The 17,686-nt window shown below is 44.7% G+C and overlaps 1 protein-coding gene across 1 annotated transcript in view; it reads left to right on the forward strand.

The window, feature by feature from the left end:
• Positions 1-17,171: 17,171 nt before the first annotated feature.
• Positions 17,172-17,686, forward strand: part of Rnf217 (ring finger protein 217) — a 109,493-nt gene continuing 108,978 nt past the window's right edge. Inside the window, exon 1 of the mRNA XM_010625767.3 lies at positions 17,172-17,278. Within this exon, the coding sequence (XP_010624069.1) occupies positions 17,252-17,278 (27 nt within the window). The 5' untranslated portion in view covers positions 17,172-17,251. The remainder of the gene's footprint in view (positions 17,279-17,686) is intronic.

The following is a 17,686-nucleotide window of genomic DNA, read 5'->3' on the forward strand; positions in this document are numbered from 1 at the left end:
TCCTTTTTCCTCCCTCCTAGCTTCAGGGCCCCTTGCCAGGATCCTCTGCTCATTTCTCTCCGCACTCAGCCTTCAGCGAGGGTCCTGGGCCCCGGGCTTCACCCCAGGGTTCATCAGCGTTAGCCCGAATGTCCTGAGACGGGCTGCAGAGTGGTTCTGGGTTTCTGCGTGCCCAGGAGGCCTGTCCCTGGCACGGGTAGAGAGAAGCAATGCATACGCATTCACTGCCAAGGAGACAGCGGCGCAGAATGATGGAAAAGGATCAATAAGAGCCCTAAACTCAGAGAGCTCACGTTTAGCTGGCGGTTGCAATGAATGGTCTAACAGAGGACCTGAAATTAATAGACTGGATTAGTGAATGCTAACCGGAAATGTCAGTGAGGTCACAGGCAGAAAATGTTCCCAGGACTCTAAAAATCAACGCAAATATCACCAGGTGGTGGGAGAAGGGAGCTGCCTTCTACCTTTTATCTTCCATTAAACAAATATTTTGAGCCTGTTGTACTCAGGTGATCTTTTAAACTCTCTGCTGGTTTTATTGGAGTGAAGAAAATACACACAAGAACCTACTTTTGATGAAGCTTGCATTCAAGTGCAAAAGTCAAGAAGTGGATAAATTAAGAAGACATTGCTGTGCAGCAAGTACTGTGAGCAGAATATCTCTGAGGAGGTCATATTTGGGCTGAGACCAGAATACAAAGAAAACAGTTATTCGGACATGGGGGTTGTATTTCTAAGCAAAGAAACAGCAGGCACAAAGGCCCTGAGGTAGGAATGGCCTTGGCTTACCAGAGCACAGTGTGGAAGAACTGAACACGATGACGTGCAGTTGAGAAAGTAAGCAAGAGACAGATCGTGTGGACTTACGCTCACATAAGAGGTTTGCATACTGATTGTGTTCTGTGATCGCACTGCGCTGTAACACCGCCGAATGTGTCAGAGGAAGGGGAGAAGCGGAAGATAAACACTCAGAGAAATGCGCCATTGCTGACTGTTGGAGCAGTGCGGCTCCAGCTTGGACACGGAGATGCTGACCAGGGAACTGGGCCGCGGCGCCCGGGGACCTCGGCGTGTGCCAGGTTAAAGGGCGAAGCCTGTTTTCCAGGCACCTTGCTATTGAGAAGGTAGGCGCCTATCTGGAAAGAGACAGCAGCAACCCGACGCCGTAGATAAGGAATCCGCTAACTGCGTCGGTGTTTATGCTGTACATATTTCCTAGGCTCTAGGATGGTCCGTGCTACACTCCCACCGTGAGTCACCTGAGCGGCTGCCCAGCCCTCAGAGCCATTCGTGCTTTCGGAGGACCCTGCAGTGCTGGGGAGCAGGGGCGGAGTGAGGAGGGGGCAGACCCACAACAGCTTCAAGTCAGCTCACAAGGCAGGGTGCGCCGGTGCGTAGGAGGGTATTCAAGCCCTGGAGAAGCACACAGCTCCTCTCCTAAAGCTGATGAGCCGTGATAAACAAGGCAGAGCAAGTCAAATGTTTCTGAAGAAATACAGCACGAATCTGGAGAGGCAAATATACCTGAAATCACAGTGACCGTTACAGTAAGAAAAATACGTGGCTGAAAATAGATACGAGGAAGAGAAAGCCCCAGGTCCTGCGACTGCCGACACACAGGGTCCAGGACCCAGCTCTGGGCTCTCCCCTCTTCTAAGGAGGTCGTGTATTGTCTACTGGATCAAAGCTCTTTGGAAGTGGCTTGGCTATCGCTGGAAATTTCCCTTTGAAGTTGTGATAAGGAGCTGCACAGGTGTGATAATTTATATACTCCGCACTTTCACGCTTGAAGATTTACAGACACAGGTTAGGAAAGAAGTTAGTCAGAACAAGAAGGTACTTGTTACCGGATAGTTTCTATGAGACACTGGTTGGCCACATTTCTCAGAGTCCCTCTTTTCATGTTTTCACATTGAGCATCATGCTGCACACCTGTGATCTCTGTACTTGGCAGGCTGAGGCAGGAGGATCTCCATGAGTTTGAGACCAGCCTGGCCTACATAGTAAGCTCAAGACCAGCCTGAACTACATAGCAAGACCCTGTGTCAAACAAACAAAGAAGCAAACAAACATAACACCAAAAAACAACATTGGGTGAAGTCTGAATTTCTACATAAAATAATTAGGAAGGATTTGTAGTTTTGTCTTCTTTCCATAAAGGACGTAGACTGTGTTTATCTGTGAATTCCTGCAGGGGTCAGCTTTCCCACTGCTGTAAATACCTGACACCTGCAATTTAAAGCAGAAATGGTGCCTGGGGTCTGTGGTTCCGGTCCACCACCAGCTCTCCAAGGCTGAGCTGTGCGGGCAGCAAAGCCACCCACCTACCACACAGGGGCATGGCTGGGTCTCACACAGCACTCAGGGCTATGCCCCGCCTGCCACACCCAGAGTGCAGCTCCTTATTAGAAAGAGGCTTTCTAAGTAAACTCAAGAATTTTAAATAGGCAAATTCTGGTCTTCACTGCAACATAACTCCTTGTTTTTATTTTTCCCCATATTCTATTATAAAAATTTCCAAACAAAATTTGAAAAATTACAGTAAACACACATGAGCCTAGTGGCTCGATGCTACCTTGAGCATTTGATTCTCTGCTTATTTTACCAAGATCTACTCATCTCTCATTTTTCCATCCATTAATCAGCTTATGGCTTTTTATTACAATTCAAAATGAATTTCTAGCAACATCTGTGTATTCCCCTCAGTTGCTCCACCATTTGCAGCTGGAGTTTATGTCTTGTTTGTGTTCTGAGATTTTGCAAATGTGCTTATTACTATAACCCAGCCTGTACCAAGATATTATTGTCTTTTCCTGAAGGTCCCAAAGCTCCTTCCGAAGGAATCTTTTTCCCCACCCCAAGGGCAAATAGAGTTCCAATTTTTTTCTACTGCAGGGCAGAGCTTCACATAAAATAGAAAACACGGTAGGTACTCTTGTGTTAGGTGTCTCCTGTTTAGCAAAATATTTTTAAAATTCATCTTTGTTAATGTATATATCAGTAACTCATTCTTTTTTATGGCTGAGTGATATTCCACTGTATTCATCTACCACAAGTTTTCGCCTACAGGTCAGGTCTATGGGTCTATGGAATTAAAATTCTTTTAATCCTTCTTGTACTCATCTTTTTGTTGACTTATTTTTTAGGAGTTTCCCCCACACATTAGCATAGAATGTATTATTGCCCCTCTATTTCTATTTTCTTATCGCCCAAGGGGGGAGCTAATAGTACCTTCCTCACAGTGTTAGTCCAGTGATTAATTAGACAGCACTCATAATCAGCCAAGTGCCTAACAGTAAATGCTCCTGTAAGGGCAGGATCCTGACAGTATCAGGAGGTGGCTAAAGGAGTGTACAGGAGCAGGGAGAGGGGGTGGGTGGAAAGAACACATTTTAAACACACAGATTTGCCAGATAACTGTTTTCTTTCCCATTTTGCTTGTCTCCAAGGAGACCGGTCCATTTTCCTCACTTGGATGTCTGTGTGCATGGAAACTTCTAGGGCAAGTCATTCTGTTTTCCCAGTATTTTCTAGACCTCTGGCCCCCATGCGATCATGTCGGGAACACAGGATTGAAGGACCTAAGACGTACACCGCAGGTCTCTATCTCTGGCTGGCAAATTAAAGGCAGGGTGAATTCTTGTTTGTAAAATAAAAGGTGGGACCGGACAGACCTCTCTCCCACACGGTAGTGTCCCAGACTGGGGACTCAGGGGAGCCCCTCGAGCTCGCAGCCCTCCCCCCGCCTGCTGTGGCTTTCTTGGGCTCCAACCCCAGCACAGCCCCTCCCACAGTGCGCCCAGCCGGTACACGCGGTGCTCTGTCACTGTCTTCAGTGGCGGATCGCTCCCCGGGCCTCCACACTGTCTGCGACAGCTGTTGGAGGTGGAGGCCGCCAATTCTTTGTGCCTGAAGAATTAACCCCACGGGGCTGGGACAGAGTGTGTCGCCTGCACCTTCCACAGCAGGGGATTGAGTCACACGGGCTTCCTGGTGTCCGAGAGGAGTGCGACACTGACTTTCATAGCAAAAGACAGTGGGAGGGGACACCCCAGGGCCATCGGCACAGCAGGCTCGCTTGTCCCTTCCTGGGTCCAGACCTCTCCCTCCCTTGCTAAGGAAATGAAATTTGTAGACTCGTGTTTTTACGGCACTTGGAGAAATGCCTTAGATTGGATTATGGGACCGCATGGTAGGACCACAGCCCTGACCTGTTTAGCGCCATACAGTGCAGTGCTAGTCGTAGAGAGCGTACACGGCTTTATACTTGACCCATTTAGTAAGGTTTGGGATTATTAGTATTCTTAATTTTGTGCAAATCGATGAAGGTGTCGATGGCCCTTGAGGTTTCAGTCTGCATTTCCACAATGAACAATGACGTGCACACTTTTTCTCCTGTGTCAAGCACATACAGCACAAGATACACAGTACAGATGACACTGAAGCACGTGGCTATCCCCCGCAGACGTATTCTATTTCATTGCTCTCGTGGATAACCCTTACACAAATACCATGCTCTATTAACTAATGAGGATGTACACTGAGACATGAAGCCAGGTAGTGAGTGTCCTCCGGCTCTGTTCTTTTCCGAGGTTGTTTTGGACCTGTGCTTCCATATAAACTTGGATTCAATTGCTCAGTTCTAATCAACGCTAATCAATTATATGGGACTATGGCTGGAGTTGAGTTAAATCTATAAATTTAGGGGGTGAAGGGAGGGCAGGGACAAGGGGAAAAAATGAGATCCAAGACCTGTCAAGTAAAGGTACAAGATCCCAATGATGAATGTAACTGTACTGTATACCTAGAATGGACCAATAAACTCAATTAAAAAAATCTATTAATCTAATCGACAGAACTGACATCCGAATACTGAGCCTTCTGATCCAAGGAGCTGGCCCAGCTCTCCACTAAATCAGCCCCTCCCTAACTTCCCTCAGCAGAGTTTTCGAATCTCCGATATAGCAGTCTTTGACATTTTCTGTTAAACACATTGCTTCAGGCCCCATCATAAAATGACTCTTGATTTCATTTTCTTATCATCGCTAATATGCAAAATTTATAAATATCCTCGTTACATTAAAACATCTCTGTAGGCTCTATAGTTGCTTTAAAATAATTCAGTCATCTATGGGGAAAAGGCACATCACCCTCTCTCTTTCCCTAACATCCCCATTTTCCTTATAGCGGTTAAGATTTCCCATACAATGTTGGGTACAGGTGGTGAAGGTGGATTACTGTTGTGTTGTCAGAGCACTGGAAAACTCAACTAAGAAAAAACTTGGTATAAAGAACATTTTGGGGGAAAGTGTCATTAATTTTGTCTTAAACAGTTGTGTAGCATTTAAAGAAATTAAAAGGAAGAAGGATGCTACACTCAGAATGCGCAATACTTAATGTATCTGGTCGTCTGTGTTTCTTCATCAGGGTAAGGATTTTCTCCCATGTCATTTCTCAGCCTGAAAGCCATGTCTTCACCACTGTTCACAGCACAGGTGGTTTTCTTTGGTGATAATTTCTCTTTCTTTTCTTTTACCTTTATTCCACCTTTATTCTTAACTATATAATCTAAGTTCAGTGACTACTAATTCTAATTTTCATTGACTAGATAATTCTAAGTTGACGATTTTGTTGTAGTGTTGTCTCAACCGTTTGAAGATACTCTCCCAACTTTGGCCTCTAGGATCTCAAATAAGGCACAGTTCAGTAATTTGAAGCAGTGGGTCCTGCCATACAATATGTCATCTTCCTCTCTGCTTTAAAAAAAAATGTATTTTATATTTAGTTTTGATGATTTTCTGTGATGTGTGGAGATTGACCTCTCATTATATTTATCTCACTTGTGGTTTGGTGAACTCGTTGATTACTAGATTAAAGAAATTTGGTATTATTTCCTTGAATGTTTTGCACCTCACTGTCTCTCACCTTTCTCCTAAAACTCTAGTATCTTACTCAAGATACTAGATATTTTATGATTATCCAGATATTTTATGGTTATCCAGGTATTTTATGATTATCCTCAGCTACCTGAGGATTTAAAATATTTTCATTCATTTTTCTGAGTCATGAGCACTTATGGACCTTCAGGTTTTACTGAAGTTCTGATTATCGCCATTCTACTACTAGGCCTTCACAATAAATTTAAAATTTTACACTTTGTATTTTTCCACTATAGTTTTCATTCCGTTCTATTTTACAATATCCGTACATTTGCTGAAATTTTAAAAGTTCTTTATGAAAGGAGAGTTCATTGATCGCAAGCATAATTCTTGCTTAAAATCCCCTTCTGCTAATTCCTGTAGATGCTCCCTGGTGACTGTTTTGTCTTCTGAAAATGATTCCCATTGTCGTGTTGTTTGTGTCACGTGACTTTGGATTAAACCCTAGATGTCAGAAAATAACACACTGTAGAAGCTCTCAATTCTTCATAGTTCTCCAAGTTGTTGATTTTAGTTTTTATTCATTTATCTGTTATCCTTTAACAAGTAGTTACCGGGGCTGGGTTCAAACTAAAAAGGTCTTTGTAGCAGCTTACACCTCTGTTATGTTTTATCCTCCGAGGGGCTGCTTACAGTTTAAGAATGTGAGGTTACCCGTCCAGCTCGCTGTTCCTGAGATTCCCTCTCCCTTGTCACCGAGGCTGCTGGGAATTCTGTGCTCTGGGCATTCCCATCTCTGGGTTTTCCATTAGGATTTCTTCCACCTTGAGCACCATCGACCATGCCTGCTGTATACACAGGACACTAATTATGAGGCAGTTCCTTCCACAAGTGTCATAGAATCTGCTGGCTGGTATCACCACCCAGAACTTCAAGATTGCTGGAGAGAGCAAGTTTAGTTTTGTTGCTTTATTCTTGTTTTCGTTTCAGCGTTTATAGTTGCTACATGAGGTAGGGAGGTGACTTCACCATTGAGGTAGAACTTGGGTGTCGTGTTTAAAGTTTAAATCTCTAGGGGAGAAAAGTTCAGTGCCACATCTTGAATTTCAAGAAAGCAAACATGTATTTAGAAAAGTTGCAGTTTCTTTCATGAGTTTTTGGAGGGGTATACAAATTTCTCACAATAATTTGTTGTGATGTTTAGACTTTTAAAGCTGAAACTGTATAGTTATGTATGGCTTGGCTAATGCTGGCATATACAGACGTTTATACTTACAGATGGATGAGGTTAAGTGATCCAGGGAGACTCTGATTTACAGATGAGAAAGTGAAGCTCAGTGACTATGTGCTTTGAACACCGGCACACATCAGTGCATGTCCACCTAGCCGATGGAAACGTGTCCTTGTACCTTTATTCTGTAATATATCATGACATGTTACTAGCTCTTCATTTCTACTGGGTATAGCTAGGGCCTTATAATTTCATGAGCTCCTAAGAATCACAGGGAGTTCTTGAATAATATATATAGGACAAACCGGTGTGTGTTGTGAACCACAAAATTCTTAGTACCTGTAAGTGAACGTATACCCTGCAATGTTTAGTACAAAGTAAATACCTAGAAAATATTCATTCTTCTTCTGCCCATCCTTCTTCGTATTAATCGCTTGTACTCCAGAATTCGGGAAGACCATGGAAAACTAGTGCTCTTACTCTTTTTGGGAATCTTTTATTTCTGTACTTTTCAAGTAGGTTTCTATCTCTTCGTCCATAGCTGTCTCTCCTTCTTATCTTTCAGTGAGAATTATAATTCTAATCCATCGGAAGGGAAATTTTATCTCTCAAGGGACAAATAGTGAATATTTCAGATCTATGGGGAATATCTTGGTGTTTACTCTTCTCTTGTTTTTTAAACAAACCTTAGAAGAAAAAAAGGCACTTTCCTGAAGGGAAACCCTGGGCTACTGTTTACCATCCTCTGTGTATTGGAAATTCCTACTGTATAATGTAGTTGAAAAAGTAGATGAGAGAACATACATGAAACACACTGTAAACCATGTTGTGGATACCTGTGATGTTACTGACAGAAATAATTACCCATTGCCATGTGGAAAGAAGTACAAAGGCCTAAGGACTTGAATGTAGCTAAGGTAGATTTTGATGAGAAGTTCTGGGACTTGTAGATCACTGTGGCAAGAGATGCTATTTTCCAAAGAGTACGACAAGAGCCCCCACCCTTATCATGAGCAAGCTGAGGTAGAAGAAATACCAACACACATTATTTCACCATATTTTTGTAAAGTTAACCTTAAGAAAGAGAACGTGATTACTTTGGGATTAGAGAAAAATGCTACAATTAATTATCTTAGTTATCTCTAGCCAAGGATGTACCATAATTTGACATTTGCATAATTTAATGTTAATGTCTATTATTCAGCAATTGAAATTCTCTTTAAGTTCCTTTTTTAAACTTTTATTATAGAGTCTTTCAAATGAGTATTGTAAATTTAAAAGTGAATGATTATTTGTTGTCTTCTCGGCTGCCTTTTAATGGACATAAAAATGAGAATGATGTCGAACTTTTAAAATACTTTATTCATCATGATATTTTCCAGGAGAAACAAAGAAACTAGTTTACTTAACAGTCAGGGCTTATTTAATTCAAGTTCACTGAATTACTTATGGATGATAACATTAAAATTATTCTGATTTTAATTTTCCTGTGAATTTAGGAGGGTTATTCTTTTTTAATATTTATTTTTATCAGTCCATGTTTGCAGCATATAATGACTGCAGTCTTCGTGGGGAACTGGTGCATGCACATAATACTTCATAATTCATGTTTCATCGCTTTCCCCTCCCTACTCCCCTCCATCTCTTGGTACCTTCCCTTTCCCAAAAGATCTGTTTCCTTGTTTATTATTATCGTATCTTTTTACGCTCTTTAATTTATTTATATTTTGAGTTTCTCATATAAGAGAACTCATGTGGTACTGAAGCTTGAGTGTCTGGTTTATTTCATTTAACATTATGGTCTCAAGGTACATCCATTTTCCTACAGATGCCTCAGATTTACAGAAGGACTGTTCTGTGGGATATTCTCTAGAGCAAGGGACTGAGAAGTCTGGCACCTCTATGACTCACAAGAGCAGGGAAAGCCCCACAGGTCCTGCCTCCATGTGCCAGACCAAGATGGTTCTCAGGCGCCATTTTGAGAAGTCCCAGCACCACGCACGCTGCTGAGCCCAGGAAAGCCTGGGCTACAACACAATGAAGTCACAATTTCACAATTTCACAATTTCACTGAAAGAGCTGTTAGCTCTTTCAGTCATGCCCAACATTGGAAGCAAATAATTAAATAACAAATCTCATGCATCACAGAATCATGTTAAGAACATTGACCGATTCTCCAGCTTAACAGTTTGATGGAAAGTGGGAAGCACTGCGTCAACAGATGAGGGCTAAGCACAGGAAGACATGAAGGTAAAGAAAGGGGAGGAAGAGCAGGATGCCCCACCCACAGCTTACAGTTAGAATAGTATCAGGAGGATCTGCCAACAGAATGACACACAAATCAGGAGCTCAATCTTACCTGCGTTTATGAGTCACATAACCTCCTAGCATTTCTCACAGGAGTTGCTGACTTATGCAATTAACACTGGGACTTCTCAAATGACATGAGCAACAAAAGAAACTACTTTTCAAATGTAAAATTCAAAAATAACTCCACTGGATTAGCAAACTTGCTTGCTTTGTAAGAAAGGCATAAAATTATCTGTGCAAAATTGGGATACACTAAGGGGGATAAAAAGGAAAAGACCAAGACAGACTTTGGAGTATGGAGATATACTGAGTTTCTTCTGTCCCTTGTGACTACATTGCCTGTATCACCATGTCCTGTGAAGCCCATCTCTAGTAGGGTCAGTGAGTACACACGTTTGCTGGGCACCCATGATGCGCCAGGCACATTTCTAGCAATGGAGGAGAGAAAAGAAACAGAAGAAGCCAGGATGGGGATTTAGCTCAGTGGTTCCACCGCTTGCCTCGCAAGCACAAGGACCTGAGTTCGATCCCCAGTAACAGCAACAACAACAACAAAGGAAGGTAGATGACTAACAAAGAGACACACACATGCTAAGTCAGCTGGGAGAGTACACGAGAGGGAGTGGCGACCATAAGGTGTGGGTGGCAGCAGCACTCTCCTCAGGTGTTAAGGGAAGCTGCTCTAAGGAGGGGTATTTTGCAGAAGAAAGCGGGTGGGGGGGTCAGGATACAGTTACAGGGTTGAGAGTGAGGCAGGAAGGGCCACCTAGATCAAGCCCTGAGATGAGAGCACAACTGGGCAAAACTGGGACAGTTGAGGAAGGAACAAGGGGCCCGGGCAGGTCTGCGCAATGGTTGAACGGGAGGGACAGAGGAGGGTGCGGGAAAGCGAGGCCCACACAAAAGGCCTGAAGGGAAACCCTGGATTCCTCGCCATCCGTGGCTCTTCCACTCCCCACCCCCATCCTGTCTCCAGGTAACAACGAATCATCAATAGGCTGTCAGCTCACATTGGCTTCCAGGGCCTCCTTTCTCATATGATTTTTTACTTTGCCACAATATGTAGCTTTCTTCAACCCAGTGGATCCTGATTCTCCTGTTTAAAATATCCACCTATCTAAAGCAAAACAAAGCAGAAACGACAAGACACTTGGCCAAATCACGTTCAGGGCAGTCAAACCTGGGTCAGAATTTCTGAAGAAGACAGATGGCGTAAACAAACCGTGTTTAGGAGCGCTTTGTAACAGGGCCAACTACAAAAGCTGGACAGAGTTTAGGTCTTGAATAGGGTTGCGATACCCTGGGATTAGAAAATGAGAGAAGTTATCTCCCGACAAGGGTTGAATTGTGTCAGCTCCAAAGATATCAACACCCTATCCTCAAGTACTTCGGCGTGTGGACTCCTTGGGAGCTGGGATTGTTGCATCTGGAATTAGTGCCAGCGAGGGCGCAACATAGTGGATTTTTAACTCGACCTGATGGTGCCCTTATGCGAGAAGGACCAGACACACAGAGAGAGATTCCCAGGGAAGATACCGTCTGACCACAGAGATCAGGGTGCTGTGTCCAGAAGCCATTCCAGGCCTGGTTTGTATCCTGGAAGCTCAAAGAGGCAAGGAAATATTTTCCCTCCAGGTTTCCTCGTGAGCATGGCCCAGCAAATATCTAGATTTCAGGCTGCAGCCTTCCAAAACTGTGAGACAACAAATTCCTACCGTTTGAAGGATTCCAGCTTGGTATAGTACTTTTTGATTACTATTCCACAGCCCTGGGAAATGAACATGCCTCCCTTTGGCCCAAAGGGAGAGACTCAGAATTCAGAGAAGGCAGAGCATCTGGCCGTCCTCAGAGGCCAGGATAGCACACAGGGACCGGGCAGTCTAAGAGTGGGACACAGCTCTCCGATTGCCGGGCAGTGCCTTCCACTGGCTGAGGAGAATTGGGAGGCAGAGGACACCTGGAGCCCTTGCTTGTGTCCCTAGTGTCACCGGCCAGGAGCTCAGAATAGACAAGAGAGAAAACAGGATCTAGAAGGGCAAAAGAAACATCCTGCCCCAAGTCCTAAGCAGTTTTGTGTCGATGTGTCTTTCCTGCTTCACAAGACGCATCTGATCAGACACCCGGACTGCCGGCTGTCGTCATGTGCTTGCTTCTGCGGTCCCCTTCTGGACACCGTCCTTCTAGCCTCATCTTCCTGGCCTTCCTCGGAGCTCTCTGTGATGCACGAGCCAAAAGCACCCTCCAGTGCTAAGGGTTCCAGACTCCCATCGGCAAAATCTGCCCTCAGCATCGTTAGGGGGCTGTCTTTGCTAGTTAATCCCAAGATTCCTCTGGTGTGGACCGGATCCATTCACCATGTAGAATAAGCCCTAGGTGTGCCGAGGGGATGTGTACACAGTAGAGATGTATTTAACACATTGGTTGAATTGAAATTGATGATTTTAGTATTGAAATGAACCCCCAGGAGGGTCAGTTTCCCCATTATTCAGAAATAAAAACTGAAGTGCTCGTGAAAGTGCAGGTGACTGGACCCTTACTAGCAAAACGGGTCTAGGATGCACATTTCCCCTAGCTCAGTCTAGTGCTTTTCCCATACATTGTGGAACAGATATTCTCCCAAAGCTAAGAGGAGCGATGCCAAAGTCACATCGATGTAAGAAAAACCCAAATGTAAACGAATTGGGAGTATGTGAATAAAAAGCTTTTTAAGATATTCCATGTTGAGAATTTTTTAAAAAGTATTTGGGGAAATATTTTGAGTTTTTGAGCTGTATTGATTCCACAGCATTCAAGAAACAGCTTGTGGTATTTAGCATCTCTTGAAGGCAGCTGGGTTCTCCCATTCCAACTTGGTAGCAGAGAGTTAAGAGATAAACAGATAAAATTATTTGCCATAATTTACAAATAAATACAACTAAGTGGCTTAAGCTGCGGGCTTAAAATCTCTCAGAGCTGTTGAATGTTCTCACTAGATTTTGTCAAGCACGATGCCATCAGTCATTTTACGTAGGCCATGAAGCAGTGGCCAGTTCCCTGCCTGTGTTATCTGAAAAAATAAACTCTCTTTTCTGGTAAGAGCAAGGAAGTGCATTTTCTGTTCTTATAGTACCCCTTGCAGTAAGGATGCCATACCTTCTCAGGGATACCCTTCTGCTTGGGATCACAAGGTAAAGAAAAGCTGTGCACATTTCTGGACTTCCAGTTTCACAATGTCATGGTCAAGAGTTCCTGGGACCACCCCCAGGTAAAACAGTGAGCTAACAGCGCTCACAGAATCAACACAGTGGCTTATTGCAGCTATGGTTTATTATAAAGAAAGGACATGGATGAAAACCATCAACAGGACAAGGCCACAGTGCAGCAGGGCCCCGGAGAAGCAGAGGAGAGTCCAGCTGTACTCTGCAGTGGCACTGTGTGGGCACCACGCTGCTCTCAGGGGTATGTGTGGCCCCCTGAGACCAGCCAGAGAGCTCAGCCCACCTCCTGTCCCCAGTTGGTACTGGGGGGTCAGTGACGTGGTCAAACTGCCACCACACTGGTGACCCCAGTTTCTTACACCTCCAGAGGGCCAGCTGAGCCCCCTGACTCTACAGGACCTCACCCCTGACATAAATGGTACTGTCAGTCTGGCCTCTGGACCCCTCACAGCCACCCAAGGACCTCCCTCCCAGGAGCTGGGCCAGGGCTGAGCGAGCCTTGCTCAAGGTTAATGCCCAATCTACAAGTGTACTTCATCAATTTTTAAAGTTTCTAAAGGTTAACATCTCTATCTGTAGTTTCTACACAAGGCCTCAGGTTTCCAGTTTGAAACCCGAGTTTCTAGCCCTGAGGAGCAGTTCTTTTTCATGGAATCCTTAGGCCAATGAAGTTTCTAATGGTCCTTAGGCCCAAGCAACATAACAGCTATAGTTTGGAAAGTGTGACACAGGTGTCACCGAGATTCCTTAGCATTTTAACACCCATGGTGGATTTGCTAAAGTTCTCTGGAGCGCCTTGCCAGAGATTAGAAGCTGCATTTTTTTATATAATGCTTAAATCACTACACAGTGGCTTTATTTCATTGTTTGTTTTCTTTGAAACTATTTTGTTGGAGTCTAAATATCTGCAGAAAGCTTGGTACTAGGCCTCCATGTGCAGGTAACACGTGTTCTGGACAGTTCAAGTATTTCATAGGCATTACAGTATTATACTAAAGAAAAAGTTGTGGTTATTATTTGCATTCAACAAATGAGTAAACTCATTTTTCCAGAGCTTGACACAGACCTAACAGATGTTTAAGAGATGTCTGTTGAAGTGCATTCTAACAAGAAAAGGAGGCTGTGCTTACCTTAGCTGGCCATGAACTTCATGCATCCAAATAAGACTAACACTTTATCTGTTCTCTTCACTGGGATGAAATGGTTTTGCTGCTTAAAAACAAAACAACAATCTGTTTTCTTCATGTCCATTATAGATGCGGAAATAGGAATTGATACTATGGATTTAAGAGTATTAGCCATGACTGAGTTTATCAATTGTTACACCAGAGGGTGTATCAGTCAGTGCTCACCAGAGAAGCAGTTAATATAAGGTATATAAATGTGCAAGGATTTGCAAGATTGGCTGACAGCGGCCACCGCAGCATCAGGTGTGGAAGAGGGCATAAGGGCCATCTGTGCGCTGGAGATCTGGAGGGTCAGGTAGAAGTCCTGGAGCTTTGTGTGGTGTCCTTGCAAGTCCCACTTAGGAGCCCACAGGGTATGCGCTGGAGGCTGAAGAGTCTGCAGTGGAAGCCAGGAGACGCTTTCCAGGGTGAAGGAAGGGACTGGAGCTCACCCAGCCATCTCTCTTCCTTTCCCTTTTATTCCATCCAGGCAGCAAGCCGATTGGCTGTCATCACTCACATGGGGTGGGGAGGACGTGTCTTCTGCCTTCAGTAAATCCCTTACACCACCCAGAACTATGTCGATACAATTTAGTTGGACATTCCCTACTCAAGTTGACACAACAGTTAAAACTGTCACAAAGGCTGAAGAAGGAAATCAAAGCAGAGGGCAGCTGGAGATTTAGCTCAGCAGCACCGTACCTGCCTGGCAAGCACAAGGTCCTGAGTTTGATCCCCAGCACCCAATACATAAATTAAAAAATAAATAAATAGAGGAGGGATCATAGAATACTGTGGGGATCATGAGTATTGGTTGTAAGCAATGTTAACTCTAGTAACTCCGTATGTGTTAAGCTTCTCCAGTTGAGCAGGTAGAGTGTTTCCTTTGTGGAATTCCTGAAAGTTACAGTTTCTTGTCTCTGACCTTTAGATGTGTGGTTGTCCGGGTTACTACTACTCACGGTGGGTTGTTTTTGTTGAACCTGTTTGCTCTTTTCTTGTGTGACCTTTCAGTTACTATGGTAAACCCATAATAGTTTGTGGTCTTTTCCTTTAAAAGGCCGGTGCTTGCCGGCAATAAACGTCGCCTTGATCAGACTCTTGTCTTGGCGTCCTTCCTTTCTCTCTGCCCCATCTCCACCCCGCTGCTCTTTCAGGTTTGAGGCACTGCTGGACAGTGCTCTGCGTCGCCGGCTCGCGACAGAATACGATGTTAAACCATAAATGTCCAAGGGAGTTTGATGGTTAATATTTGATTCTTCCCTTTTTATTTAAAAAATTACCCATGGATTTTTAAAAATGATGTTGTAGTTTAAAACCTCTTTGATTAGAAAGTATACTCTCAGGTCTACAGTATTAAAAGTGGTGCTCATGTGATAATGTGTGTTGAAAGCTTTCAAAGTATTTCCACTTTTTTCTCAAAAAGTTTAGTTTTAGTGCATTATCCTACGGAACATGAGGCTCATACACAATAGTGGTGTTTTATGTGAATGTAATAGATATCAACCATAGAAGTAGTATATGGTTTCTTAAAATTATAAACCACCTAATTTTAATGACATGGAAATGGTTAAAGTATGACCATACAGCACAGTATGACACGGTCACAAGTCGTGGTAGGGTACGGACATATTATTAGCTTGAAAAGCACTGAAGAACATCACTAAGAAGGAAGGCAGAGCCGGGCGTGGTGACTCACACCTGTAATCCCGCTGAGGCAGGAGGATCACTGTGGGTTCGAGATTAGCTTGGGCTATGTAGTGAGTTCCGGGTCAGTCTCAACTACATAGTGAGACCCTGTCTCAAAAAACCAAAAAAAAAACCAAAAAACAAAACACAAAAGAAGGAAGGCAGAAAAACAGTAGTATGATTTCATATGTATTTTATACACGTGGATGCAAATGCAGGAATGAAATGCACCAGTGTGTAAGTGTGGTGGTAAAGTGGTCATTTGGGGAGATGGGGCGGAGGTGAAGTTTCATCCGTTTACTACTCCTCTTTCGTTCTCCTTGATTCTTCAGTTTTCCAAGTATTTAGGCTTTGTTACTACTTTTAAACAAAAGTCTAGTCTTGCTGTTGACTCTGTGTCCAGGAAAAGGCTGGTAGTGACAGACAAAGTAACCACCAGGAATGACCAAAAGCAGTTGACCAGGCCAGGTCTGAGACCAGAAGCGGTAGACGGGCCTGGCTGTCCAAAATGAAATCCAGTCTTGAGGAGACACAGTGTGGTGCGAACCAGGACATGTCGGACTTTGAAACAGGAGGGGCAAGACGTTAGTGGATGTAGTTGCGCTGAATCCACAACTGTGTACAGCCTGCAATCAGGAAATGGCCCGAGCCTTGAGAATGCTCTGCGGTATGAACTAAGTGGATGATTTGATACAGTAGCTGTATTTTCAATCAATCCTTTTAAAGGATAAACATCCTTTCAAGATAAAATAAAAAAAAAATCCATCAGCACAATCACAACAGTGCTTCACGAGTTTGGGGGAAACGTGATAGAATCAAGCTTTCATATACTAACGGTCCCGGCTGAACTCCAGGGGCACTGGGCCCAGATGCTGGCCAGACCAGGTCTACCTGGAGGCAGAGCTGGGAACCACGGGCCTCTGTTGTCACAAGGCCTGCAGGGAGCCAGCAGGGAAGAAGCCAGGCAAGGACCAGGGTTGTGTCACGAGACAGAGGTATGGGCAGCCTTCAGGGGTCCCAGCAGTGCGGAGCCAAGGAGGCCACTGTCGTGGAACTGGACCCTGGGGATGGAGGACAAAGGAAGATCAAGCTCTGGGAAGGAACCCAGGCCGCCAGTGGGGCTGGGGAGGCTGAGGGGCCTGACTTGTACATGTTGGAGATTAACTTCTTTTGCGGGTATCCACTGCTGTCTTCTCCTGGTTTACCCAGCCTGTGTCTGAGGGAAGTTGCAGAAGAGCGGTCACAGGCGGCACTCAGCAGGAACACGTAAGTGGGCTCTGGTCCCTGCCCGAGAAGTCATCACTTGAGTATAGTTCTGAGAAGCAGCAGTTACCAGGAAAGCATTCGGCCAAGGTAGTGGTGGTGTGTGCGGGGTCCTTGAAGAGCTTTTAATCTTCAAAAGCAGAGCTCTCCACTCTTGGGTCAGACCAGTACCAGGCACGGTGTTCACCCAGGCGGGGCGCGCGGTGCAGATGCCGGGTGTCCTCGTTTTCCCGGTGCCCCGAGCCAGCACGTGTGCAGCCTTCTCCAGGGTCCTGGGAGATCAGAGCACGGCAACAGCAACTTCAAAGTAAGCAAAAAAATAAAAAGGAAAAATGTTTCCACCCTTCCCATCACATGAATATGTAAAGTGCATACCTTCTCAAAATTAAAAAAAAAAAGAGGATTGGTTTCCCCAAAATGTTTTCCCTGGTTTTACAGAACTAAAGCACGCGGCGTCCGGTGACTAACGCTTCCTGTGAAATAAAGACATCGACCCACCGTGAACTTCTGGCCCACATGACCTTCTCCGCGGCGGCTTTGGGGGTGAATATGCCTAGTGAACCCCTCCTCGGTTCCCACTATGATCCGGTTTATTAATTAGCCCGGCCACCTTGCTACCCTATCTGCCCGTTAAAAGGCATTAAACATGTTTTCCAAAAACCCACAAAAACAGTTTCTAGAGAGAACAGAATTGGAGGGGAAAGGGACACGTCTCAGAAGCCTGATTTATGGGCTCTTTAAATTGAAAAGTTTTCTAACAGTGCAGGTCTACAGGCCCCGCTGAGGCCGAGGTAGGAAGCTCTTCCAGGTTCGGGGTTCCAAGCCAGCAGAGCAGCGGGCTCCGCGCAGGAGGCAGGAGGGCGGGATCGGGTCCCGCCGGAGCTGGGGTCCGGGTCCGGATGGGGGGCGAAAGCGGAGGCGGGTCGAGATCTGGGGACTGGAGCGGGGGCG

This window comes from Fukomys damarensis, unplaced genomic scaffold, assembly GCF_012274545.1.
Source record: "Fukomys damarensis isolate Sample0158 unplaced genomic scaffold, DMR_v1.0_HiC HiC_scaffold_14, whole genome shotgun sequence".
Lineage (NCBI taxonomy): Eukaryota > Metazoa > Chordata > Mammalia > Rodentia > Bathyergidae > Fukomys > Fukomys damarensis.